The sequence below is a fragment of the Ahaetulla prasina genome, chromosome 10, assembly GCF_028640845.1.
Source record: "Ahaetulla prasina isolate Xishuangbanna chromosome 10, ASM2864084v1, whole genome shotgun sequence".
Classification (NCBI taxonomy): domain Eukaryota; kingdom Metazoa; phylum Chordata; class Lepidosauria; order Squamata; family Colubridae; genus Ahaetulla; species Ahaetulla prasina.
This window is the reverse complement of record NC_080548.1, coordinates 12953293-12980914: the sequence shown is the minus strand read 5'-3', so window position 1 is coordinate 12980914 and position 27622 is coordinate 12953293. Positions and strand designations below refer to the sequence as shown.

Below are 27622 nucleotides of genomic sequence, written 5' to 3'. Positions count from 1 at the left end.
CCCACAAACAAGCCTCCGCGGCCGCACGTTTTTTCCTCTTTCCAAGGAAGCGGGCGGGGGCTGCTTCGAAAAAGGGGCGCGGTCCGGATAGACCCCTCCTCCTCCCATCCTTCCTGCCCCGCTCCTCCGCTCTGAGTGGCTGGCTTCGCTGACGTTGCCCCGCCCCCTGGCCGCCTCTGTGTAAATAAACTTTTAAGAAAAAGAACAAGGGAAAAAAAAAAGAAGGAAGGAAGGAAGGAAGGAAGGAAGGGAAGGAGCCAGTATGTAACCGCGGCCACTTTTCGGCTGCTTGCAAACGCGTCGAGAGGAGGCGGTTTAGGAGGAGGCCGGCTCAGGGCGGGCGGCGGAGAGCGAGCAGGGCGCCTGGCGGGCTTGTCAGGCAGAGCAGGAAACGGGGCCAAGAGGAGCCCGGCAGGGAGAGAGAGCGCGAGAGCGAGAGCTGAAACCTGTTGAGGTCTCGCCTCGGTCCCTTCGCGGGGAGAGAGAGAAGCCGCCGAGCCGAGAAGCGCGGGATGTTGCTGGCTCGCCTCCCCGCCCCTCCGTCGTGACCGCGGGAGGGAGCCCCAAGCGCTGTCCCGCTTGCCGCCGCCACCACCAACGGAGCCGAGGTTGATTTTGTCGGAGCCGCTTTTATTTTGACTGGGCGCGGAAGGAGCGCTCTGGGATTCGGCCAACCGCCCACAAACCGCTCTCCGGGCTCCGCTTCTGAGCCCAGCGCCACGGGACTGCGACGCCGAGCGGCGAGAGGAGGCGCGCCGGAGCTGCAGAGGCCGGCTCGGATCTCTCGGTCCCGGGGAATCCCCCGCCAAGGCGCCTGGGCCCGCTGCTTGGCCGCCAGCACCGGCGAGGAGCACGAGAAGCGCAACGGGGCCCCTGAACTGCGCCCTAAGGAGCGACTGGCGGCCGCAGCGGCCGGGACTGGTAGTGGCGGCGACGGCGGCCAGACCTGCGGGGGTGCCTGGGGCGGCTTTCTCCCGCGTCTGGCTTCGGAGCGGCCCGCCGTGCGCTCTTGGGCATCTGGGTCGCTGCGCCCTGGGCGCGCGTTTTCCTCGCCTCTCGGCCAGCAGCAGCAGCAGCAACCCCGCCGCCGCCTCCTCCTTCCTCCCCTAACGCCCGCTGTTGTGATGCGTATTCCCGTAGACCCCAGCACCAGCAGGCGCTTCACACCTCCCTCCACGGCCTTCCCCTGCGGTAAGATGGGAGAGAACAGCGGCGCCCTCAGCGCGCCGGTCCCGGGACCTCGCAGCCGGACCGAGGCGCGCTCGGTGGTGGACGTCCTGGCCGATCACCCGGGAGAACTGGTGAGGACCGACAGCCCCAACTTCTTGTGCTCGGTGCTGCCTTCCCACTGGAGATGCAACAAGACCCTCCCCGTGGCCTTCAAGGTAAGCCGGGAGGGGAGGCTGGGCGGTGCGGGCGGGTCCTGGGAGAGGCGCGCAGATGTTTCCTGCCGAGCGGGCTTCCCAAGCGCCCGGGAGGACTCGCGGTTTAACGGCAAAAGCAGCCGGGATGGGCGCTGGGCAGGCAGGGGGAAAGGCACAGGCCAAAGCCCCCCCACCACGCTCGGCAAGCGGTTTGCAGGGTTAGCCAGCAATTCCCGCTTTTCCCCCTCCCGGGGCAAAGACGCTGCAAAACAGACGAGGCAGGTTTCCCTAACATCCCCTCCCCCACTAAAGACCTTGGCAGCCCAAAAGCGCCTTTAATTTCCTGCGGGGAAACCGCAAAGCTGAATCGCAGGCGGCTTCCCAAATGTTAATCCCAGAAGCCTGCAGTATTCCCTGCGACTTGTTTTCTGGGTGGCCGCTATCCCTTGGCTGCACCTCGGCTCTTGGCGGGCTGCGGCGGCGTTTTCGCCCGCCCAACTTTCCGGATTTCCCGGATCTGAAATTTTAATCGTCCCTGGCCAACAAGCAGGTTAGTTTGAGAGTGGGGTCGCCAGACAGGTCCGGAGACTTGGGGGTGGGGGGGAGAAGAGACGGAGAGTCTCCCTTGTTGAAGAAGGGTCGTTCGATTTTTCCGATCTTTACAAGTCCCACAAGGGTGCCGCGCCCCCCTCTCCCCCCCGCCATGAAGCTAGCCAGGGTTAAAGAAAAGTCCCAATTCGGCCAAAGGCCGCTTGGAACCCCTTTCTGTAATTCAACCGTCTAGAACCGGGTGTATATAATCCATCTCAATCATCTCCCGCCAACACGGTTCCAAATCTTTTTTCTTTCCTCGCCTCGTAGTTGCGCTCGAGGCGGTCTATAGCCCAAACAGCGCAAGGCAATGTAAAACGATGGTGAAATTTAAATAAACCATTATAAGCTATAATATCTGTGCAGACTGCACTCCTTAAAAAAAGAGCAAGAACAAGCAACCTGACTCAGCCTCGAGCTAAAAACCTTCCCTTTTAAATAAGCCAGCGCTTTTGACTCAATGCTGGAAGGCCTGAGGTTGTCTGCAACCTGCTAAGGCGCCCAGACTGTCCGACCGGAGCCCCAGATAAGGAAGGGGAATTTCAGAAGGGGAAAGGAACGCTTGCAGGCCCCCGTCTTATGGCCCCTTCAGAACTTGGACCGTCGGCGGAGAGAGCGATTTCCGATCTCTGTAGGCCTGTGTCCCTGCTATGAAAAGCGGAGGAAATTTCCCCTTTTTCAAAGCGAGGGGAGGAAAGAGTCGGTTTTTTTAAGCGGGAGAGATGTCTGCCGTACTCGGGGAAGGAAAAATAAGTAATTTTTTCCTCTGGAACACCCTCCAAAACACAAGTTTGGCGTCATAGATAAATTCGCTCTAGATAGATAGATGATAGATAGAGGGGGAGAGACTCTTCTATGTATGTATGTATGTATATTATTTAAGTACCCGCTCAGCTTATACGCCCCCCCACCACCACTCCTCTGGCGCCCACAGATAAACTGTGAACCAACAATTAGTAGCAGAACTGACCTCCCTCTTGACCCAACGTCAATGGGGTGGGGGAGGAAACCAGACCGGACTTCAGTCTCTTGCAAAAGGCTAACAAGATTGGCTTACTACTACGATCGCCCGGTCCCCACGCCACAGGCCGAGATTTCGCCCGGGCTCCTCTGACACTCTCGACCGGCCCACCCCATGGTAACCAAGGGTCTCGTGTGAACGCAGACCCATCTCCTCCAGCCTATAGTCACTTGCTTTCCGGAATTCAAACCTGATGCTCGCTCACCCACTCGGCGTCTGGGCCGCGTTTTCTTCCCCCGGCGGGAATCTAGCTTCCCTGGAAAGCAAAAGTGAAGGTGCTCAAATAGGAGCCGTAAGCAAAAAAAGCGACCACCTCAAAAACTTCCTAGAAATGGCGTGGAGGCAGCGTCTCCCATAGAAATAACAAGATTCCCCATAAATATCCGGTAGTCCTAAAGCTTAGTAAGGAGAGTGGCGCATGCCCAGATATGTTCTCTCCCCCCCCCCCCCGGTCTCTCACTCTCGTGCCAGGTCGTTTCTTCCCAAAAGATCTCCCGAAAGAAATAACACACAAACACACACACAATATCTCATCTGTTGTAAGGCTGAAATTTTCCCAATTAGCGCGAGACTCCTCCGTTTTGAGGCCGGGCTTCTTTCCTTTTCCCACTCCGGTGGCTCTTTCGTCAGTGTCTGTCTGCCCCACTTCTCTTTTTCATCGCATTTCGGCGATTGGTTTGTTTTCTGGTTCTTAAAAGGGGAAGGAGAGTTTGTGCGAAGAAGGAGGGGGGAGGCTGTCAACCTCAAGCAACCCAGCGTGTTCAATTTTACTCCGCTCCATCTGAGCGACAGAAAGCTTGCCTGCCACGCCGGTTTTGACTTAAGCTTCTAGTCCTCAGGGTTACTGCGGGGGGAAGGAGGGGGGCTGTTATTGAAGGATCAAATTCACACCGTAACTTTTGCTAGTTTAGGCAAAAATGCCGCCAGCCTTCCCAACCCTCTTGCCATTCAGATATTTCCGAGTTTTACTTCATCCTCTCAGAGATCCTCTGCAGACTCGTTGTGTAGTGTAGTGAGTAGCCAGCCCTGCGTATCCAGGGGGGGGGGGAACAAGTTGTATTAATTAATATGTCCGTGCTTCAACTCTCGGGCCAAAGGAAAGAATGCACCCCCACTTTTTTTTTTAAAAAAAAATCCCTTTTAAATTTGGCACTTTAGAATTAACCCTTTGATCTCTTTCTGCGAGCAACTTGGGATCCAAAACAAGGCTGGAGATCCCAGCGCTTGTTTAGTTAGTTAGGCATTCAGACGAGCCGCGTCTCCGCTGCCACTTGTGCCCGGCGGGAGATGGTCTGCCCCAGGCGGCCTCGTTTTGCCTCTTAAAATAGAATAGAATTTTTTATTGGACAAGTGTGATTGGAAACACAAGGAATTTGTCTTGGTGCATAGGCTCTCAGTGTACATAAAGGAAAAGATACCTTCATGAAGGTACAACACTTACTGATAGTCGTAGGGTACAAACTGGGTAGGGTACTCTTGCTTCCAATCTTATTGAAAAGCTCTTTGTCTTCAAGAGACGCGTCTCTCGAATCCGGACCTGCCACAGTTACAAGGGAAGCGAGGGAGTCCCCCATGCAGTTCTCAAGGGTAACTCCGAGTTACCCCCGACTTCTGCGTCCCCCTTCCTTCCCCGGCCGCTGCTGCTGCCTCCTCCCTTCCCTCCCTCCCTCCTTCCCTCCCTGCCTCCTTCCTGCACTTTTCGCTCTCTTAGGAATACGGCTCCGCGTTTTGGCAGCTGGGACGCTCGCAGCGCGGGACCCCTCCCGACTTTCGCCCCCTTTTTCTTCGAGTTAGGGACGGCCATTCAACTTCCCGGCGTCGGCAGGGAGATTAAGCGAATCAACAACTCCAGGAGATTTCCAACGAGAAGCCAAAGAAAGCGGAGGAAAGGGCTAACTAATCCTTTCAACCGCGAGCGGCTCGCTTTTTCCTTTCTCTTTCTCCGCTTCGTAAACGTTTGCGCCGCTGCTCTTCCGGCGGCAGTTGAAATGCAGCGCTGTAGCTTTTAGCAGTGGTGGGATTTAAGTAATTTAATAACCGGTTACTGCTCAAAAAGTTAACAACCGGTTCTCCCGAACTGGCTGAATCCCACCACTGGCTTTTAGCTCTCCGACGACTTTCCGAGGCTGCGACAATTGCAGCTTCTGTTTTGATCAACCCTGAATCTTATTTCTTCCCTTCGGAGATTGAGATCCTTTTTGCCTATGCGGACGGGGTATCCAAAGCCTTTCGCGGCATTCTCAGCTGCCTGAATCCGGATCCCCCCAATCCTTGTCCGAATTTGCAGTTTGTATCTTGAACCCTGAATTCGGGAGGCAGCCCACATTCATGCAGGAACCCACCGAAAGCAAAATAAAGTTTGTGTAAAAACAAAGTCAAAGCTTGTCGCTCGGAAACTAAGGCTGTTCGAATCCCTAGTACAGGTCTCTTACGGGGACTAGAATCAGGGGTCTCCAACCTTGGCAACTTTAAGCCTGGAGGACTTCAACCTCACACAAAGCTGGCTGGGGAATTCTGGAAGTTAAAGTTGCCAAGGTTGGAGACCCCTGGATTAGATGACCTCCAAAGTCCCTTTTCAACTCTGTTACTGTTGAAATAAAATGAGTAAAGTTAAAACTGAGACGGTTCTTACAAGTTGTTTCTCCCCTCTTCCACTTTGGTTGGTGCTAAAGATTCCCACTCCGGAATTCTAGAAGCCGGATTGTCTTCCCTAGTAGGAAATTCTTTGTTCCAGACTCCCCAACTGGGCCTTGCCAGCTGATAGTTGTTATCGTTTTCTAATATTTTGCAACATCAGTATAGACAGGTGTAATGAAAGCAAACCGCAGCATTTTGAAGTAACTGTTCTTGATGGGCTGCCAGCTGAAGAATATTGCTTACTACCGGTAATAGCAATGGTTAGTAGCACGAAGTAGGCTTCCGATCGGAAAGATGCAGAAATCGAAATAAATTAATTAAAAACTAATTTGCAGGCAGTGCAGAGAGAGCGAAGGCGGAGTTAATTTACGGGCATGGAGGCAAAAGCAGCCGTTTCGCCCTGAGGACTCCAAGGGAAAAACAGCAGCAACTTCCGAAAATTCAGATTAAGCTCGCTTTTACAAAACTGTTTTACAAAGTTTCCGGTTAGGTTAGATTTTATTTGCGAATCTAGAATTGGTCAATACATAAAAGATCTAGAATCTGGGTTCAGACAGCTCTTTATATTTAAAGCCCCATTTTAAAACCCTTGGTTGATGTTTTTTTTAACCTAACACGCCATGGTCAAACAAATAAACCCTAATTGGGCTTAAGGTGGCGGCCTGGTTTCCGCCCTATGCTAAGAGAATTCACACCATGTTTGCGAGCCCCAATGCCTTGGGCGAACCCCACCACCAGAATGCGCGTTGCGACTTTCTGGCTAAGGCAAGAATGGCCGAGTTTGACAGATCAGGCCAAGCCAGGAAATGAACAAACCATATTAAGGGGGAAAAGTGTGTTGTGTGAACCTGGTTATGAAGTTGTGCCTTTCTCTATGGAGATTCTCAATCGTTCAGGTCATGGTTGTCCCAAAGGTGGTGTTTTTTCCCCCCCCAAAAGGCAAAACTGGATTTTCTTTGCTTTTCTGAAGAACTGAAGAAGCTTCTTGGATGAGAAGCGAAACGCCTTCAAGGAAAAACAAAGAAAGCCCAGTTGCCTCTTGAAAAAAAAAACTTTGGGAGTTCTACTCTTCTCAATTCTTTACCCCAAAGAGATGGGGAGTCGGAGCAATCCTCCTCCCCGCATCCCATTCCGGGGATCTAAGCCTGTTCGACCTTCGGGCTTAAAGTCTTTGATGCAGACACACCCGTGGGACTTGCTTTTCTCCGAGTAGACAGGCGTGTTTTTTTAAAACCCCGAAGCGGGGCGCCTGCCTTTTGGCCACTCCAACCGGGAAGCCTCAAATCGCAGGGAGCCCAGCGCGCCAGATACGCAAACGATCCCCATGGACACTTGGCAACTGGCTAGTCCTCAGTGGAACGAGCCAGTTCGTGCGAGGAAGGGGCTTCCGCAGCGGCGGGGACAATCAGTGTCGAAGGCGCTCTGCTCCGGTCGCCGAATGGCTCTCCAAAGCGCGCTCTGGGTAAGCGGCGCAATTATCCCGACCGCGCTCCTTCGCAGACCCGAGGAAGCGCTTCGGCACCAGCTGAGAAACTGGACAGCAACCCGAGGAAGTGCCTGGGAAAGAACCCAATTCCCACCGGATCCCGCAGCCCTGTCGGCCGTTCTCTCCCGGACCTGAGTTTGAGTCCGAGAACAAGGTCGATGGAGCAGAACGCCGGGCGGGGAGAAAGAGCCTCAGGCGCTTTGAGAAGCGCTCTAAGCTCCGGGTAGGGCAGAAGCCGCAACAGAATCGCGTCTCTCTAGTCTAGAGGTGGGCTGCGTTCACCCAACACGCTTAGCCCGATGACTGAATGAACTAGTCGTTGTCGGAGTTCTCACTGAAACCCGCGGTCCTTCACTGAGCCGGGGCAGCTGCTGGGCAAATGCAGTTCTGCAGACGGCACTGAAGAAACGAGCCGGGCCTAGAATTGGGAGGAGGGGGGATTGGATTTCGGCCGCGGGGAGCCGCATAAGACTGACCCCGGGACGGCTGTAATAGGACCAGTTCAATTTGTGGCGCTAGCAGGGCGCCCGTTAAGTGCAAAGGCGTTTTTATTGCAAACCCAGCAAAGATCTATTGGTAGGCGCGATCCATGTCTTGGAAGTCCCCATTCGTGTCCATGGCACCTGAGGAAGGAAAAGGAAGGAAGGAAGGAGGGAGGGAGGGAAGGAAGGAAGGAAGGAAGGAAGGAAGGAAGGAAGGAAGGAAGGAAGGAAGGAAGGAAATGCATTCTTTATTCCTCATAAATATACATAATATTTATTTATTTATTTTTATTTATTAATCAAACTTATATACCGCACCATCTCCCGTAGGACTCAGGGCGGTTCACATAAAACAATATAATAAATAAACATTAAAACCCAGTTAAAACTAAATATTATCATGGCCTGATCACTAAAACAGTAAAAACCAATAAAAACCCCATTAAAATTTGCTAAAACATTTTATCTTAGGCTAGTCCAGCGCGCTGAAATAATAGAGTCTTCAGTTCACGTCTGAAGGTCCGGAGGTCGGGTAGTTATCGTAATCCTGGAGGTAATAGGGACCTGTATCCTACATACGTTTATTAAATTTCTAATTTTATGAAAAAGGTAGCGGCACAGATCTCGGCAAGAGATGGCCTATAAAGTGCAAAGGATAGCTAAATATTTTTTCTTTCCTTTCCTTTCCTTTATACTGTTAGCTCTTAAGCCTTAACCATTACACATCACGTTCCTTGTCATCATTACCATCACCGTATTTCAGGACCTTTTAAAAATACAGTTTTGTCTTTAACAACCCTCCTCTTAAAGAAGAAATAAATCTGGCTTTATTGAGAAACAGATTTCAGGATGGGGGGGGGGGGAAGAAACGTCCTTCAGGAATAAATTTTGGGATTTATTTTAAGAAATGGTTTAAAAGAAGGGAACCTGCTCTTTTAAACAGGGCTGCAGTAGCGACGACGGCTGTTGCTGCTGCTGTTGTTGTTATCATCATCATCATCATCATTATTGCTAGGGCAAGGGTGTCATCCATTTGCTCAGAAACAAAAGAGGCAGGAGACTGAACCTGATTTTAATCAACCATTTATCTCTTTACGGATGCTTGCTCTTGTGTAAACCAACCTGCCAAGGATAGTCCTGGGGGACTGTGGTGCTAAGCACCACACTGAAAGTCGCAGAATATTTCTCTAAGGAACCCATCCACCCCTGTGCCAAATGATGATTTCCTGATGATTTCAATTTCTTGATAATTATTCAAAAAATATTTCCACCACACGACAAAATCCTGGATCCCAATGGATATTTTTTTTTAACTGGCTGAATAGCGATCATCATTTGTGTGTGTGTGTGTGTGGACCCAGTCCCTGTTGATCAATTGCAACCCTCTAGTGATCTTCCTCTGGATCCATTTTCCACCTTATTCAGAACTTACGCCTGCCTGAAATCCATCTTAACTTGAGCGCATCCTTTTGGGAAACGGTGGCGGTAAAGGAACAGCAATTGGAAACCTAAAAATGTGGCCCTTAATTTTTGTGGGGTGGTTCCCCCCCCCCTCAAAAAAGGAAGGAAGTATTGCCCAGTCCAAAAGATGGAGAATTTAATTTTGGAGCAGGTTCTTCTTTTCTCTTAATAAGCCAAAGGACTGTCTTTCCCATATGCCCCATTAATGGCTATGTGTGCCCCCATCCAACATGCCCAACTTAGAGGAGGGGGGGTCCCCAGCTTCTGGATCTGGCAAAACTCTTCCACTCGGAAAATCCCAAGGATTTGCTGAAACTACCTGACAGAATGCAAGAGACCTTCCTTTAGTGCGGGAGATTTTTTTTTGCTGAACTGTTCTTTCTCATTTCCAAAGCAGCAGTCAGACCACACGGTCTGCCAGCCGTCCTCCTCACCAGTCGGCTTTGTAGTCTTGCCTCAGGTGTGGGCTGGATCTCCCATCTCAGCCACGCTGTGGTCTCTTTGCCCTGCACTTAGTGGGTTGGATGAACCTCGCCATTCTGGTTTATTCAAGGAAACCAAAGTAAACTACAGGTAGTTCTTGACTTACAACCACTGGGGACTGTTTGATGTTTACAACAGGCACTGGGGGGAAAAGCGACCTTTTTTTTTTTTCCATTTTTGAGACTTCGTGGCTGTTGCAGCATCCCCAGGGTCACGTGGGCACAATTCAGACGCTTGGCAACTGGCACGTATTTATGACAGGTCATGTGATCCCCCTTTTTGGGGCCCTTTTTGACAAACAAAGTCAATGGGGGAAGCCAGATTCATTTAACAACTGTGTTGCTAACTTAACAATGGCAGTGGTTCATTTAACAACTGTAACAAGAAAATCGTAAAATTGGAGCAAAGCTCATTTAACAATGGCTTAACGAAGGAATTCTGGGGCTGATTTATGGTCATAAATCAAGGACAATCTGTATAGCTGTACCTTAGAATTCTTGATGAAGGTATCTTTTATGTACACTGAGAGCATATGCACCAAGACAAATTCCTTGTGTGTCCAATCATACTTGGCCAATAAAAAATTCTATGCTATGCTATGCTATGCTGTGCTATTCTAAATTCTTATTCTTATTCTTATTCTCATTCCCATTCCATTCCATTCCATTCCATTCCATTCCATTCCATTCTATTCTATTCTATTCTATTATGTTCCGTTCTGTTCTATTCATGAGTATGAATCCAATCCTACCCTGTCTCTGCCTGATGTTGGGAAGGTCCCAGCCTCGCAGGGAGGAGGGTCAAGCATAAAACCAGCCTGGAGTCACTACATAAGTGCAAAAGGGCTAAGTCTGACACCCACTAAGGTCCTTGGAACATCTAATTTTTCCCAGACATAGGTTGCCGGAGTGGGGAGATTCCTGTAATAAAGGCAGAACATAATAAAGTAGTTGGCTTGAACTCTGCATCTATGCATCTAGTTGCTCGTAGCCGACACCTAGACTTCTCTATGAGGGAGGCGACAGAAAGACAATTGTCTATTATTGGCTTGGAGTATTTCATGAACCCAACTAATTTCCCCCCCCCCAATAAGCCTGAAATTCTTCCACTTTTAAGAATAACCTCTCTGGGGGGAAATTAGAATATAGATTATGATCAATTATGGCTTAGTAAGAACAGCTTCTCTTTCTCTACGGGTTTGGTCACCCATCTCTCGAAGCCATGAAACCAACTGCCATTGTGCGGCTGAGCATGTTGCAGAACACCAGCATTTGTGGCTTAATTAATAAACCCCACATAAACCATGGCTTAGGATCTCAATCTCTCTCCAATTTGGGGTCACCCAACTCCCAAAAGCTGTGGTGCGGTTTGCTGGTTGTGCACAAATCCAAGAGTGCTGCCAGAAAATATTAGCATTTAAGATGGGGAGCTCCTGAGGCAGGAAACAGCCTCTTCTGATTATGAAGCTCTGAGGGTGTTGCATAAACAAAAAATAATAATTTAGCAAAGCAAGGTCTTAATCTAGCCATTAAATTAATTAACAAGTGAAGTTGAACTGGGCGTGATGCCGCCAAATTATACACTTTTAGGCTGTAATCCTATCGCCACTTACTTGAGAACAAGTCTTACTGATCTCTGCAAGATTTATTTCCGTAAACTGGGCAGGTCTGTACAGTTAGGGCCTTGATCCATTGCACTAAACTGACTGCATCATATCATACCATGAAAGGAGTTTAATCCCGAGATAACACTTGTTTTTCTTTGTCAAGCCCCTTAGTTGTTGCCTTGCTAGTGCAGTAGGTGTAGCTCGCAAAATCTGATACCTTTTAATAAAATGTGTTGCCAGATTCCTCTTGATTTTTTTGACAACCACACACCAGCACGGCTCTTCTCTTCCAAGATCCCTGTAAGGAGGCAATTAATTTCCCACTAAATTTGAAGGTAAACAGTCCCTAGTTTAGTCTCAGATTCATATTTGTTTCCGGAAAAAACCTGCGTTTACAGGCAGGCCTTTGAATTAAAAACACAGTTCTCCTGTTTCTCCCTGTCGTACAAAATGAAAGAGGGCTGAGCTTTAAATGACTGAATTTTGGGAGTTGAAGTCCACACATCTTCAAGTTGGCAAGGTTGAGAAACACTTTTGAGAGGGTTTCGCTCTCTCAAAAGGTAAGACCTGATCCATGGACCCATACTTCCTAAATCTGTGCCTTACTTGGGCAGAATTAAATGGATTTTAAACATTGTTTCCCACTTTTGACAAGACATTGCTATTAAGAAAACCCGTTTTTAAAATACAAGGTAATCTTGTGGTCTTGATAATAGGGAAAAAATATATCAAATTATTTGCTATAACAAACCTCCTATTTAAGCAAAGCCCAGATAAGGTGGGTGAAATGGATTTTGTAAACAAACAAACAAACATGAATTAAATGTTAATGTAATGTTTTATTTAATGTCTACAGAGATTCTCCCGTACAGATCATGGTTGTCCCTAAGGTGCTTTTTCTAGGCAACTGGACTTTCTTGTTATTTTTCTTTGAAAATGTTTTGCTTCTTCAGTTTTCTAAAGAATTGAAGATGCATCTTGGATGAGAAGCACAAATGTTTTTATTTTTTTAAAAATAACACCACCAAAAACCCCAGTTGCCTTATGGAAAAAGCCCCTTTAGGATATTTTTATTTAAACTGGATTTAAATAAAAGAGTCATTGTTAGGTGAAAAAACAATAAGAATCAAAATAATATTAACCCAACAATTTTTCCATTATACTTTTATTGAATATTAATCCAGGGGGGTGGGGTGGGGAACCAAGAACTAAGTGAAGAATATAGAAGGTTGTAATAAGGAGCAGAAAAGAAGAAAGACAAAGGATCAAAAGTGGCTCATAATTTCCAAAAAGCATGAGAATTGACAACATTCATTTTCCCGTTAACATAATAAATATAAACTCTCATTTAAACTCTAATTCATTATCCTAATTTTACCAATATTTTTAATCAAGTGGTTGAAAAAAAACTATTAATATTAATGAATTACAAATAGAGTTTCCAGATATTCCCAACACTGAGACATAATTAGCAAGAAAGCCATTGCATTCCTATTTTTCAAAGTCGCATCAGATTTATCCCTCAAGGTCGCAGCCCCAGCTTACTAGGGTTAGTTTCCATTGGTATAACCTTATGCATTCATTTCTGGATAGAGATAAAAAGGATATCTTCAGATTCCCATAGTGCAACATTTCTAAACTTGGCAACTTAAAAATGTATGGACTTCAACTCCCAGAATCCCCCAGCCCAGCATGCTTTAGAGCAGAGGTCTCCAACCTTGGCAACTTTAAGCCCATAACTCCCATAATCCCCCAGTCCTCCAGGCTTAAAGTTGCGAAGGTTGGAGACCCCTGCTTTAGAGTTAGAGGGAGGAGAGGTTGCAATCTGTCAAAAGTGGATACCTTTTTTCCAGATGTAAGGTGTGGTCCTGGTAAAGACATTATCAGTTTTGCTTGGTTTTTTTAAAAAGGAAATATTGACCTGAAAGAGTATATCATTTTTTAAAATTATTATTGGGGTCTAATATAATCAAATCCCTAGTGCTGCATAACATGGTGAGCTCCTGTGACTTGTCCCAGCTTCTGCCAACCTAGCAGTTCGAAAGCACGTAAAAAATGCAAGTAGAAAAATAGGGACCACCTTTGGTGGGAAGGGAACAACGTTCCATGCGCCTTTGGTGTTTAGTCATGCCGGCCACATGACCATGGAGACATCTTCGGACAACGCTGGCTCTTAAGCTTTGAAACGGAGATGAGCACGGCCTCCTAGAGTCAGGAACGACTAGCACATACGTGCGAGGGGAGCCTTTACCTTTTTAATATAATCTCTCTAAAAGTCCACAAGCTATGGAGTTTTAATTAAACAATGAAATAATCAACAATTCATCTCTATAACGAATCTCTCCTTCTACTTTAACTCTTATAATACCCAACTTGTCAAAAGCTTTGTCTTCTGAAAGATGCTTGGTCTTAATGGACATTTTTCTAGAAAATCATTGGAATCATTCCTACGAAAGATATTTCAGTTCCAGCCAGCCAATTGAAGCATCTCCTTTTACCCTGATAAAAATAAACAGCTTTGTCTCACGCAATAACTTTTTAAACTTTATAAAAATGTCCCAAGAACCCTTTGCTGTAGCCAATCACTGTAACTTCTATGGTTACCAGTTTAAAAAAATAGCAACTCATCTCTAACCTGATGACTCTCAGATGTGTTCAACTACAAGTATTTTTATTACGTGTTTCTTAGACAATGGCAGATAGTTACATAGGGAAGTTACCACGGGGAAGCTGTGATCTTGGAATATTTTGAGATCTACTGGAGAAATTAAACCCTGCACAACATTTACAACAAAGCAAATATGTCACATGACTTAGTTGCAAGAATGAGGCAACGCTACACACCTTGCTTGATCTTATTTAGTAAATCACCCTGCATTAACAGTGATTTAAAAGTAGTAATACGGAACCGCTATTAAATCAGTGGTTTAAAAACTGTTTTTTTGAATGCTAATCTAAAATATTGACTTGAAGTTCCTTCGATTTCAATTAATACAACCTGTGAAATAATAATTGAAGTGATTACTGAATGTAGATGTAATATCTTAACATTTACTCTGTGTGTGTGTGTGTGTGTGTGTGTGAATTTCACTAGACTTAACTTTTTGGATGTCTGTATGTCTGTATTTTAGGCTGATACGTAATAGAATAGAATAGAATAGAATAGAATTTTACTGGCCAAGTGTGATTGGACACACAAGGAATTTGTCTTGGTGCATATGCTCTCAGGGTACATAAAAGAAAAGATACGTTCATCAAGGTACAACATTTACAACACAATTGATGATCAATATATCAATATAAATCATAAGGATTGCCAGCAACAAGTTATAGTCATACAGTCATAAGTGGAAAGTGGAAAGTGGAAAGAGATTGGTGATGGGAACTATGAAACGATTAATAGTAGTGCAGATTCAGTAAATAGTGTTGAGGGAATTATTTGTTTAGCAGAGTGATGGCCTTCGGGAAAAAACTGTTCTTGTGTCTAGTTGTTCTGGTGTGCAGTGCTCTATAGCGTCGTTTTGAGGGTAGGAGTTGAAACAGTTTATGTGCAGGATGCGAGGGATCTGCAAATATTTTCACGGCCCTCTTCTTGATTCGTGCAGTATACAGGTCCTCAATGGAAGGCAAGTTGGTAGCAATTATTTTTTCTGCAGTTCTAATTATCCTCTGAAGTCTGTGTTTTTCTTGTTGGGCTGCAGAACCGAACCAGACAGTTATAGAGGTGCAAATGACAGACTCAATAATTCCTCTGTAGAATTGGATGAGCAGCTCCTTGCCTTTTTCAAGAGCTTAGAAAATATTAGTAATAATGGACTGTATTATAATTTTATTCTGTGCCTAAAAGTTAGAACAATTAATCAGTTAAATGGCTTGACTCCAGAAGTTGTAGGTGCTCCAACGCTGGAGATTTTTAATAAGAGATTGGATAGCCATCTGTCTGAAATAGTATATAGAGCTTCCTGTTTGAGCATGTGATTGGATTAGAAGACCTCCCAAGTCCCTTCTAATTCTATTATTCTGTTATGTGAAGTTCATTCAGAGTGGTTTCTTTTCTCTTTTCTTTTCTTTTCTCTTCTCTTCTCTTCTCTTCTCTTCTCTTCTCTTCTCTTCTCTTCTCTTCTCTTCTCTTCTTTACTTTTCTTTTCTTTGTATAATGTTAACCCGGTTTTTCATTCAAAGGAAAGCTCTTACAATGCTGTACAAAAAGACAAACATTCAGAACAGAGGTCTTCAAACTTGGCGGCTTTAAGGCTTGTGGACTTCAACCCCCAGAATTCTCCAGCCAGCATAGCATAGCTGGCTGGAGAATTCTGGAAGTTGAAGTCCACAAGTCTTAAAGCTGCCAAGTCTGAAGACCCCTAATGTAGAACCATATAAAGAATATGTGTAAAAGAATACCAGAGCAGTGAGAGAAATATGGTCAGTACACAACCCGTTTTTGTTGTTAATGTCGAAAGCTGACTAGGCTTAGCAGCCACCATAAAATAATTCTTTTGCGTGAGATGATCTTATGTGTATGCTTCACTCTGAGAAGAAGGTTGTCCTTAAAATTAGTAATAGACAATACAATTTCATTCCTACCCCAGTTTGTTTTTACTCATTCTTAAGTAATTCCACCCAGAGTTGTGGGTAGTCGGGTAATATATTAATTTAATAACTTTTTGTTATGTCTGATTCCTGATTCTGATCGTGAGAACATTTAAATGCACTGAATCGCTTTTTAAAAATATTTATCTAAATGATTTTTCAAAACAAAAAAGGAAAAGAGAAGGGAAGACATTTCTAAATGTATACTTCCTCAGTGTCTGAATAAGTAAACACAAAGTTTGTTTTCTGTGTTTTGGGGGATTTTTTTTTCTTTTTTTTCAACTGAGCGGTGTAGAAATTGCAGTCATAAATAATGCATCAAAGAAATACATGAAAACATATCCTCTAAATGAAAACATATCCAGAATAACGGTGGAAAGTGTAAATACCAATGGATGTTTCCATTCCAAGTTTATATTACATTTCAATCCGTTCATGTCCAAGTTTCCCAAATCAAATTCTGCAATTTTTACGTCCCCCAATAACAATCTAATACCATCTTAGTTTCTCAGAAGTAAACCCTGTTGACTTACTTCTTCTGTGGTTATGTGAATAGGGAGCCCTGCAAATTATAATGCCAATATATCCGGATGATGGGAAGGCCAAGGTTTAGAACTGCAGCCTTAAGTGGTGTTTAGTCTTTCTTTGAACAACCATTTGACTGGGATGGTAAAAAGCTTCTGCCTTGAGCAGGGGATTGGACTAGAACAGGGCTCTCCAGTCTTGGCAACTTTAACACTTAAGCGACAGTAACAGAGTTGGAAGGGACCTTGGAGGTCATCTAGTCCAACCCCCTGCTCACGCAAGAGACCTATGCTAGGGATTCGAACTGCCGAACTGCGGACCTTTCTGATCGACAAGCTCAGCGCCTTAGCCACCGAGCCACCTTCGTAGCTGAGGAATTCTGGGAGTTGAAGTCCACAAGTCTTAAAGTTGCCAAGGTTGGAGACCCCTTGACTGGGAGACCTTTAGAGGTCCCTTCCAGCCCTGTGGTTCAAAGATTCTAATCTATAGGATTGCAATTTGGGTCTCACCCAAGAGAACTGGATGTGCCCTCCACCCACACTCACACCTACCCTGCCCATGTTAAATAGTGTTTAGCCCTGGCTCCAAAATGTCCCTTGAAATGGTTACAACTCATGCTGTTTAATGGACAGTTTAAATTAATTAATAATTCCTTTTTTTATTTAGAAAAAATGTATTGGTTTTAAAAACAAACAAAAACAATGGACATTGCTCTATGTCTCTGGTTTCTAACATTTACGTCAAGTTCAAGTTACTATATCATATATTCCTCAGTCTATATACAAATTTACCTATCTGCTAATTCCTTATATATCAAGTATATACTATATTACTTCTGCCCCTACAACTCTATACATATTTTATTTATTTATTTATTTCGATTTTTATACCGCCCTTCTCCCGAAGGACTCAGGGCGGTGTACAGCCAAGTAAAAATACACTGTATATAAATTAAAAGAAATTTAAAAGGAACATATTATGATGTGGCCGAAAAATTTAAAACAATTTAAAATCTAAAAATATAAATAACCCCAATAAAATTTTAATCCAGTCCCGCTTGAATAAATAGGTGCGTTTTCAGCTCACGGCGAAAAGTCCGAAGATCAGGCACTTGACGTAAACCAGGGGGAAGTTCATTCCAAAGCGTAGGAGCTCCCACAGAGAAGGCCCTTCCCCTGGGGGCCGCCAACCGACATTGCTTGGTGGACGGCACCCTGAGAAGGCCCTCTCTGTGTGAGCGTACGGGTCTCCTAATATAAACCTAATATACCCTCACAAGTACAATATACGTTGATATATACATTTCCAGACATTCATTATCTCTTGGTTTTGGTATTCTTCCTCCTATCAAGCCAGTCATAGAATTTACTCCAGACCTCATAGTACCTTGATTCGCTTTTGTCTTTGTGTTCTAAAGTAAGTCTGTCCATCGCTGCAGAGTTGTAAATTTTGCTTATTGCTTCTTCTTCTGAGGGTATTTCTTTACACTTCCATTTCTGAGCAAATGCTAATCTTGCCGCGGTTAATATAGGCAATGTTAAGTAGGTTACATTTTTTATTGTATTTGCCATCCATCATGCCCAATAAGAAAAATTCTGGTTTGACCTCTATTTTCACCATTATTTAGAATAATTCTAAATGCTACCTTTGATTCCTTCTAGGTGGTATCCCTTGGGGATGTTCCTGATGGGACGGTGGTAACGGTTATGGCTGGTAATGATGAGAACTATTCGGCTGAACTTCGGAATGCTTCGGCTGTAATGAAGAATCAGGTGGCCAGGTTCAATGACCTTCGCTTTGTCGGACGGAGTGGCCGAGGTAAGGAGTTAAAGGAGTTTAAGCTTATGGTTAAACTCCAAATCTCAACCAACAAATGCTCTGTCTTACACACTGGCAAAAAGAATCAGAACACAAAATACAAGTTAGGTGGACATGACCTTGTAGATGACCCTCACTCTGTTAAGGACCCTGGAGTACTCATATCAAATGATCTAAGTGACAAAGCCCACTGTAACAACATCGCCAAAAAGGCATTAAGAGTTGTAAACCTAATCTTGGATAGCTTCTTCTCTGGTAAGATTACACTACTAACCAGAGCATACAAAACATTTGCTAGATCAATTCTTGAATACAGCTCATCTGTTTGGAACCCACATTGCATATCGGACATTAATACAATTGAGCGCGTCCAGAAATATTTCACAAAAAGAGTCCTCTCCTCCTCTGCTCGCAACAAAATACCTTATGCCACCAGTCTTGAAATTCTGAGTTTAGAAAATTTAGAACTACGCCGCCTTCGGTATGACCTGAGCATAGCTCATAAAATCATCTGCTACAATGTCCTACCTGTCAATGACTACTTCAGCTTCAACCGCAACAATACACAAGCACACAATAGATTCAAACTTAAAGTGAACTGCTCCAATCTCGATTGCAGAAAATATGACTTCAGTAACAGAGTTGTTGATGCCTGGAATGCATTACCAGACTCTGTGGTCTCACCCGAAACCCCCAAAACTTTAACCTTAGACTGTCTACTGTTGACCTCACCCCATTCCTAAGAGGTCTGTAAGGGGCGTGCATAAGAGAACCAGCGTGCCCACCGTCCCTATCCTAATGTTCCCTTTAATTGTATTCATTTTATGTATTCAGTTCATGCTTATACTTATATATATTATCTAATATGTACTCGACAAAATAAAAAAATAAAAATAAAATAAAATAAAATAAAATAAATGGTGTGTAGTTCTCTAACCTCTAACTCTTTCCCTAACATTCCCATTCTCCTGGGGCAGATCTGTATTTAAAGCCAGAATGAAGGCATCTCTCTCTCTCTCTCCTCTCTCTCTCTCTCTCTCTCTCTCTCTCTCTCTCTCTCTGTGTGTGTGTGTGTGCCCGTGTGCCCACATCCACATGTTCTCTATTAATAAAGGAGAATATTCTGTTACTATATAGAGCAGAGGTCTCCAACCTTGGCAACTTTAAGACATGTGGACTTCAACTCCCAGAGTTCCTCAGCCAGCTTTGGTGGCTGAGGAACTCTGGGAGTTGAAGTCCACAAGTCTCAAAGTTGCCAAGGTTGGAGACCCCGATATAGAGAATATGTTCTCTATTGTAAAATTGAGATACAGGTAGTCCTTGACCAAAACTCAGCCCAACATTTCTGTTGCTAAGCAAGATAGTTGCTTAGTGACTTTTGCTCCATTTTAGGACCTTTCTTACCATGGTTGTTAAGTGAATCCCTGTGTTGTTAGATTATTCACGCGATTGTTAAGTAAATCTGGCTTCTTCATTGACTTTGCTTGTCAGAAGGTTGCAAAAGGTTATCACATCACACACACACACACACACACACACACACACACACACACCAGGACACTGCAACTGTCATAAATACGTGCCAGTTGCCAAGCGTCTGAATTTTGATCACGTGACCATGGAGATGCTGCAGTGGTCGCAAGTGTGAAAAATGGTCATAAGCAGAGGTGGGTTTCAGCAGGTTCTGACCAGTTCTGGAAAACCGGTAGCGGAAATTTTGAATAGTTCGGAGAACCAGTAGTAAAAATTCTGACTGGGGCCTCCCCATCTATTCTCTGCCTCCAAAGTCCCAGCTGATCAGGAGGAAATGGGGATTTTGCAGTATCCTTCCCCTGGAGTGGGATGGTAATGGAGATTTTACAGTATCCTTCCCCTGCCATGCCCACCAAGCCACACCCACAGAACCGGTAGTTAAAAGAATTTGAAACCGACCACTGGTCATAAGTCACCTTTTTCATTGCTGTTGTAACTTCAAGTGGTCACTAAACAAATGTCATTAGGTCCAGGACTACCTGTGTAAGGTGTTTGAAATGTGTTCTAGGCTTTGTGTTTGTGCATATGAAGCTCTGGAAGGAAACATCGGTAGCTGTAAACTTCAACCGTATAAACGATAGTCCCACGGTTGTAGGTCTCCCCCTCAATCCTTTGTAGATGATTTTAAAGCTTCTCCAAATATTTCTGCTGAATTGTAACATTTAACGCTTAATTACAAAATAACAGGGAGTAGTAATGGCTTTCATTGTGTTTAATTGCTTTCATTTTGATTAACCCTAAATTACAGTTCATCTTGACTTGGCCCTCTCTCTTTCATTTTCTGGCTTCTGTTCGCTGTGGGGTGTATGTCTAAGCCAGCGTCTCTCAAACTTGGCAACTTTAAGATGTGTGGACTTCACTTCCCATAATTCTCCAGCCAGCCAGGCTGTCTGGGGGAATTCTGAGAGTTGAAATCCACACTTCTTAAAGTTGTTCAGTTGGAGAAACACTGGGCTAAAGTGTTGCCCCTGAGCTAAACTTGCTATTTTTTTTATGAAATAGAAACTATTCCAGTTTGTGGTGCAGTGTACATGGAAAGTGTGTTGGGATTTAGACCATACAGTAACCCTACAGTAGTCATCTAGTCCAGCCCCCTGCTCACCCAGGAGACCTGTATTAGGGATTCGAACCGCCGAACTGCCAACCTTTCTGATCGACAAGCTCAGTGTCTTAGCCACTGGTATCCCCAGCCTTTTATCACACTTTGTATAAAGGTACTTGGTGTTCTCTGAGCTTGGTGGTATACTGATGTTGTTGCCTAGTGTAGGAATTTAGCACCCACCCCCCTCCTAGAAGAATGAAATATTTTAGAAAATATTTAAAAAGGCAGAATATATTTCCCTGGATGAGAAATGGAGAAACATGTTTTAAAGACAAAGCAGCTCCCTGCAACTTCCTGCCACCCCTCACCTTTGTCAATGGGCCATCATCTGCATCATAATAGAACCCATCTAGCAACTGAAACTCACCACATGGCACCTGGGAAGATTACATCAGCCAGCAAGACTAGCTAAGACCCCCACCCCCTGGGAGTCTGACAGCCAATCAGGGTACTCTTCTTGTGCCCCAGAAAGTTCAAAGCTCAGAAAAAGCATAAAGCCAGGGAGCACACAGGATCTCATCCCTTTTCTGTTCAGGAACTCAAGCCATGTGATCCTGACCACCATTAAACCATCTTTCCAAGCAGCCTCCATGTTTCCAGTGTCTTTGTCCCCACTTGGAACTGAACCCAGATGGATATTTCTTCCAACACTAGTTTGGTAATGAAACATCTGCAAGGAAACCATCAAGCTCAGAGAACACCGAAGACCCCACAGTTCAACCTGGAGCTACAAATATTCTCTTCTTTGGATAAATGCTGAAAAATGAAAGGAATTCTTGTCCAAGCATAATTCTTACATAGTTTCTTTCAGCTGGATTTACTGAGCTGAAAATGAGATGAAAAGTGTATATGTATTCCAACAACAGAACTCTTTCATATTGAGATCCAATTTAGACCATGCAACATTGTCGATGCAATTCATTCATTCCTGTTAGGAGGAGACTTTATATTGTATAAGATCCAGCCAGGTTTCATCATGGATCCTGGGGAAATTGCAGCTGACTGTTTTCATAACAGTCTCCTGAATCTTTAGCAATCTAAACCAATGGTTATGCCTCTGTGCATTCGTAGGAAACAGCCTTGGACCAGTTTGAGCAAGGAATGAGGTATGGACAGAAAAAAATAATAATGATAATAGCCATATAGGTGTGATTGAAACTCACCTGTGGGGTCTCTGAGCTTGGTGGTTTTCTCGCAAACGTTTCATTACCAAATTAGGGTAACGTCATCAGTGCATTGTGATGGTGCATTGATCAATGCACAACTAAGGCACTGATGATGTTACCTAGCTTGGTAATGAAACTTCTGCAAGAAAACCTCCAAGTTCAGAAACCATCAAGGATGCCACAGTTCAATCCTATGCTACAATTTTGTTTTCTGATGAAACTCACCCATTATGTTTGTGTACGTGTGGTTTACAGTTGAACATGGAGTTTCAATTCCACTTTTGCAGCTATCATCTTGACTTTTGGTACACACACACACACACACACACACACACACACACACACCAAGTCAACTCTGACATGTAGACTCTATAAAATGATCAGTGAATAAAACAAGAATCGTTGGGTCAAAATGGGCTTAGGGTGACTTTAATTCAATCTTCTTTGCAACCCAACCACCGTCTTTAGCATGCATTCTTTCTGCGAAATGTGGCAGGCACTCCAGGTCTCATGGTGGCCTGCTGGCCTTCTCCCCCCATCCCCCAAATGTTGAATCCCTCATGCAGGAATTGTGAAAAAAGGATTTCTGGGGCTTTTCGACAAATGATCTTACAAACGATTTGCGTGGAATAACTGTTTACTTGTTGCGCTCTGTGAAACCCAACTAGTTTACATTCTTTTCTGCGTTTCCGTTTCCCTGCTGGATCTTTTCCCCAAATGGCAGGCGGCCTTTTTTCTTTCAAACTGCTGCCCCCACCCGCATTTAACTGCTTGCAGGTTGATGAATGGAAAATGTTTTGCTTTTATGAATTAAGCTTTCATTTCTGTACTCAATTATTTGCTTAAGTCTCCTCCCTCCTCCTCCTCCCCCTTCTTTTTTTCCCCATCCGCTTTACACAGAATTCCGAACGTGAACTCAGCTCAATCCGATCTTGACTCTTGAATTTATTAGGAGCCCCCACTTGGGTCTCCATGTCTGGGCTGAGAAATTACAGTAGTCTTGACTCCTTTGATTTCAATTCTTCTCTCCTCGACTTGCACCAAGCTTAGAAAAGTGGCTGCAGGGATGGTGGGTGGTGGGGGAAACGTCTTTGTCTTCTGTTGCAGGCAAGCTTTTGATCAAACCTCTATAAAGCTCATTAAAATATTTTCATACATGGGACAGGTTTTATTTTAAGCAGAATTGGTAATGATTGAGGTTCTCCCCCCTCCTTCTGGATGGAATATTTTGGATTGGAAATGGGACTGTATGAGCTGCATATTTAAATGCATTCATCCTTCTGTTAATTAACTCCTTCCATGCTGAAGTCGGATCCTGGACTGAGATTTGAAACCTTCTCTTCTTCTACACCAGTGGCCAAAATTGTGGAAACCTTTTGGGAAAAGTGTATTTTCTAAAGCTAGCTAATAACACCACTTTTTGTTTTGTTTTGAGTAGTACCATAAAGTTATATATCAATGGAAAGATTATTTAATCAAGAATGTAATGCAACAACTTTTATGGAGGATTTGCTATTAGAATAGCAGTTACAGTATAAAGAAGAAAAGTGAAACACGTAAAAAAAACAAGATATACAAAAATTATCACCATAGAAAAAATAAGATATACAGAAATGATCACCATGTCAGTTAATACTTAGTTGGGTAACCTTTAGCATGAATTACGGCCTTAAAACGTCTTCCCATGGAGTGAACCAAGTCTTTTAGTTCTGCAGCTGTTCTAATGTGAAACCAAGATTGAAGGATTGTTTCTATTAACTTGGTTTTATTGCTGGGTTGCTTCTGACTAACAAGTTTCTTGAGTCAGCTCCATAGATTTTCAATTGGGTTAAGGCCTTGGGCTATTCCCAGGCCATTCCAGCAGTGGAATATGATTATCTTGAAATTCCCCCCAAAAACTGGTGTTATTAGCCATCAAACCTCAAAAATACACTTTTCCCAAAAGGTTTCCACAATTTTGGCCCCTACTGTAGCTATGATCTTTTTATCCTGGAACCAGAGATGGGTTTCAGCAGGTTCTGACCAGTTCTGGAGAACCAGTAGCAGAAATTTTTAGTAGTTCGGAGAACTGGTAGTAAAAATTCTAACTGGCCCCGCCCCCGTCTATTCTCTGCCTCCCAAATCCCAGCTGATCGGGAGGAAATGGGGATTTTGCAGTAACCTTCCCCTGGAGTGGGGTGGGAATGGAGATTTTATAGTATCCTTCCTCTGCCACGCTCACCAAGCCATGCCACGCCCACCAAGCCACACCCATAGAACCAATATTAATAGAATAGAATAGAATAGAATAGAATAGAATTTTTTTATTGACCAAGTGTGATTGGACACACAAGGAATTTGTCTTGGTGCATATGCTCTCAGTGTACATAAAAGAAAAGATACGTTCATCAAGGTACAACATTTACAACACAATTGATGGTCAATATATCAATATAAATCATAAGGATTGCCAGCAACAAAGTTACAGTCATACAGTCCTAAGTGGAAAGAGATTGGTGATGGGAACTATGAAACGATTAATAGTAGTGCAGATTCAGTAAATAGTCTGACAGTGTTGAGGGAATTATTTGTTTAGCAGAGTGATGGCCTTGGAAAAACTGTTCTTGTGTCTAGTTGTTCTGGTGTGCAGTGCTCTATAGCGTCGTTTTGAGGGTAGGAGTTGAAACAGTTTATGTCCAGGATGCGAGGGATCTGTAAATATTTTCACGGCCCTCTTCTTGATTCGTGCACTATACAGGTCCTCAATGGAAGGCAGATAGTCCTCACCTGATCACCATTCATTTAGCAATAGCAATAGCACTTAAATTTATAGACCGCTTCACAGTGCTTTACAACACTCTGAGCGGTTTACAAATGTCAGCATATTGCCCCCAACAATCTGGGTCCTCATTTTAACCGACTGAGGAAAGAGGAGAGGCTGAGTCAACCTTGAGCTGGTCAGGATCAAACTCCAGGGTTGTGGGCAGAGTTTGTCTGCATTCTGCATTCTAACCACTGTACTACTATGGCTCCTAGAAAATACAATAGTAATAAAAATGTGACTTATGACCAGGCTTCACACTTACAACTGTTGCAGCATCTCCATAGTCACATGACCAAAATTTGTGCATTTGGCAATTAGCATGTGTTTCCGATGGTTTCAATATTCCGGGGTCATGTGATAATCATTTGTGACCTTCCCAGCCACTTCCAAGAAGCAAAGTCAAAGGGGGAAGCTGGATTAACTTAACAACCCCCATGATTCTCTTAACAACTGCAATGATTCATTTAACAACCATGACAAAAGGTAGTAAAATCAGACCCCCCCTTCTATGCGACAAATACCAGAACACTGCTATCATGTCACCCCTAGTCCTTCCTCCCCAGACTAGCCACATCCAATTTCTGCAACCATTCTTCATATGCTAAGATAAAAGTGGGCTCGGTTTGATCTAAAATGCTGGCAAATAGCAATAGTATTTAGACATATACCGCTTCATAGTGCTTTTACAGCCCTCTTGGTTGGAAACCCCTGATTTACAGAGTCAGCTTATTGCCCCCAATAATCTGGGTCCTCATTTTACCGATCTCGGAAGGATGGAAGGCTGAGTCAACCTTGGGCCTGGTGAAATTCAAACTGCCAAATTGCAGGCAGACGGCAGTCAGCAGAAGTAGCCTGCAGTACTGCGTTCTAACCACTGCGCCACCCTGGCTCAAAACTAACCAGTCTCATTATCAACTTCTTCTGTTTGACCACAATCCCTGGTTCGCCAGCCAACCTGGCTATAACTCCACCTCCAACCGGCAGTTGTTGAGTATCTATTCAGCAAAGGAGGCCAGGATTATGTGGTTTGAAGTCAGGGTTGTAGGAGCTCAATTGCCTTCAGATTCATCAGAACTCTCCTTGTTCTAAAGGTAGAGAAGGTTTCCCGATGACTCCGGGGCACTTTCCTCACATTTGCAGTTTGAACGTTCAAGAAAGATCTATGTGTACACCTGGAAACCACAAAGCCACAGAAATGAAAACTATCTTGGAAGATGAGTCAGACATCTGGAATTTGCTGAACTCCCTGTCAGACATGGAGGGGTCGCCCAGGAAAGTGATAGAGCAATATTTCTCAATCAGGACTGGTTTCTGGGGTGTGGACTTCAACTCCCAGAATTCCCTAGCCAGCCTTGCTGGCTGGGGAATTCTGGGTGTTGAAGTCCACACCTCAGAAACCAGTCCAGGTTAAGAAACACTGTGGTAGAGTATAAGTTCGGAATGAATGCCCTTTCAATCAAAACATTTCCTAGATGAGGAAATAGCGACTGCAAAGAATGTCCTACTCACTTATTTTAAGGTATCCTCATCTATTATTATAATTAATGAGCCAAAAGAAACAGCCACATTCTTGTGGGGTAGAAGAAAAAGAAAGATTTGCAGATAAACTTGAGACGATTCTATAAAAACAGGAAGTTTTCCATACATAAAAAGAAGTATTATGAGCATAATTTATATTTATGTTTTATTCAGTTGGGAAAATCTCTGGCTCCTCTAATGTAATGAAAACATTACTCAATACTAGCTCATATTTGTTAAATAAAATCCTCAAGCATTAATTTTGAAAGTGATGAAATAAATATTATGTTTTCTCTGACCCGAAACAAATTCCTCTAACTGTCCCGTACTGCAACAGGAAGAAATGAAAAATCAAGATCAAAAGAAAGGAGGCTGGCAAATAAAATAAAATAAAATAAAGTAAAGTAAAGTAAAGTAAAGTAAAATAAAGTGTAAAGAGTAGAGTAAAGAGTAAAGAGTAAAGAGAACAGTAAAGTAAAGAGTAAAAAGTAAAGTGTAAAGAGTAAAGTAAAGTAAAGTACCCTGCACAGAATTAATTGGAGATAAGAGATACTGGCAATCTTATTTACACCATGATCCAAATTAAACTCAGCTAATATATATTTTAGGGAAACGTATTTTATCTAAGAAAGAGACAAAATCTGAAACAGTATCGTCTGTCTAACATGGATGGAAGAAAAACTAGGTCAGTTTTACAATTTGATGGATAATTTAGAATCACCAAAATATATCCTGACAAATGAAATGGCAACAAATTTGTATTGGGATTTGCATAGAGTTTTAACTTAGATATAGAAAACATTTATTGCATAAATCAAAGAAATGTTATTATTTTAAAAAAGTTTGTGATAAAATTTAGTGGCGGTGTGTAGAAACTCACAAGTGAGGGCCTCCTGGGGTTGTTTTTGCTTTCTGGTGCTGGATTTAATGTGATGTGGTTGGAGTTTGTTCGTTTTTGCTTGTATTTGTGGTTGAATACTATCCAAATCCTTTGTGGAGCAAATTCTAAGGACAAAACAGACATATAGACAGACAGACAGGTAGAATTACATTTGGGGCTAAAAAATAAATGTTGAAATTATAACCCGTGAGGGAAAGATACATTTCGTGTTAGCAAATATGAGAGAAAGGCTGATTGGAACATTATTATTACTAGTAAAACTGAAAGGATAAACAAGTGCATGGTAACCCTGAATTTAATGGAGTTATTGCTTGGTTATGTTAAAAGAAATATTTTATCAAAAGATAATGAGATGGCTATTCATCCATTTACAGCACCTTTTTATTGAGTGGTCCAAATGGGAAAATATTAACTCTTCTCTATTAAAATATTAAAATTGGGATGTGGTGGCTCAGTGGCTAAGATACTGAGCTTGTCGATCGAAAGGTCGGCAGTTCAGCGGTTCGAATCCCTAGCTCCCGTTACTTGTCCCAGC

At 43.8% G+C, this 27622-nt stretch overlaps 1 protein-coding gene across 1 annotated transcript in view; it reads left to right on the top strand.

Annotated features, from left to right (window-relative positions):
* Positions 1-1101: 1101 nt before the first annotated feature.
* The window catches only part of RUNX3 (RUNX family transcription factor 3), a 126503-nt gene continuing 99982 nt past the window's right edge, over positions 1102-27622 (top strand). Inside the window, exons 1-2 of the mRNA XM_058195973.1 lie at positions 1102-1385; positions 17908-18064. Coding sequence (XP_058051956.1) covers positions 1125-1385; positions 17908-18064 — 418 coding nt within the window. The 5' untranslated portion in view covers positions 1102-1124. The remainder of the gene's footprint in view (positions 1386-17907; positions 18065-27622) is intronic.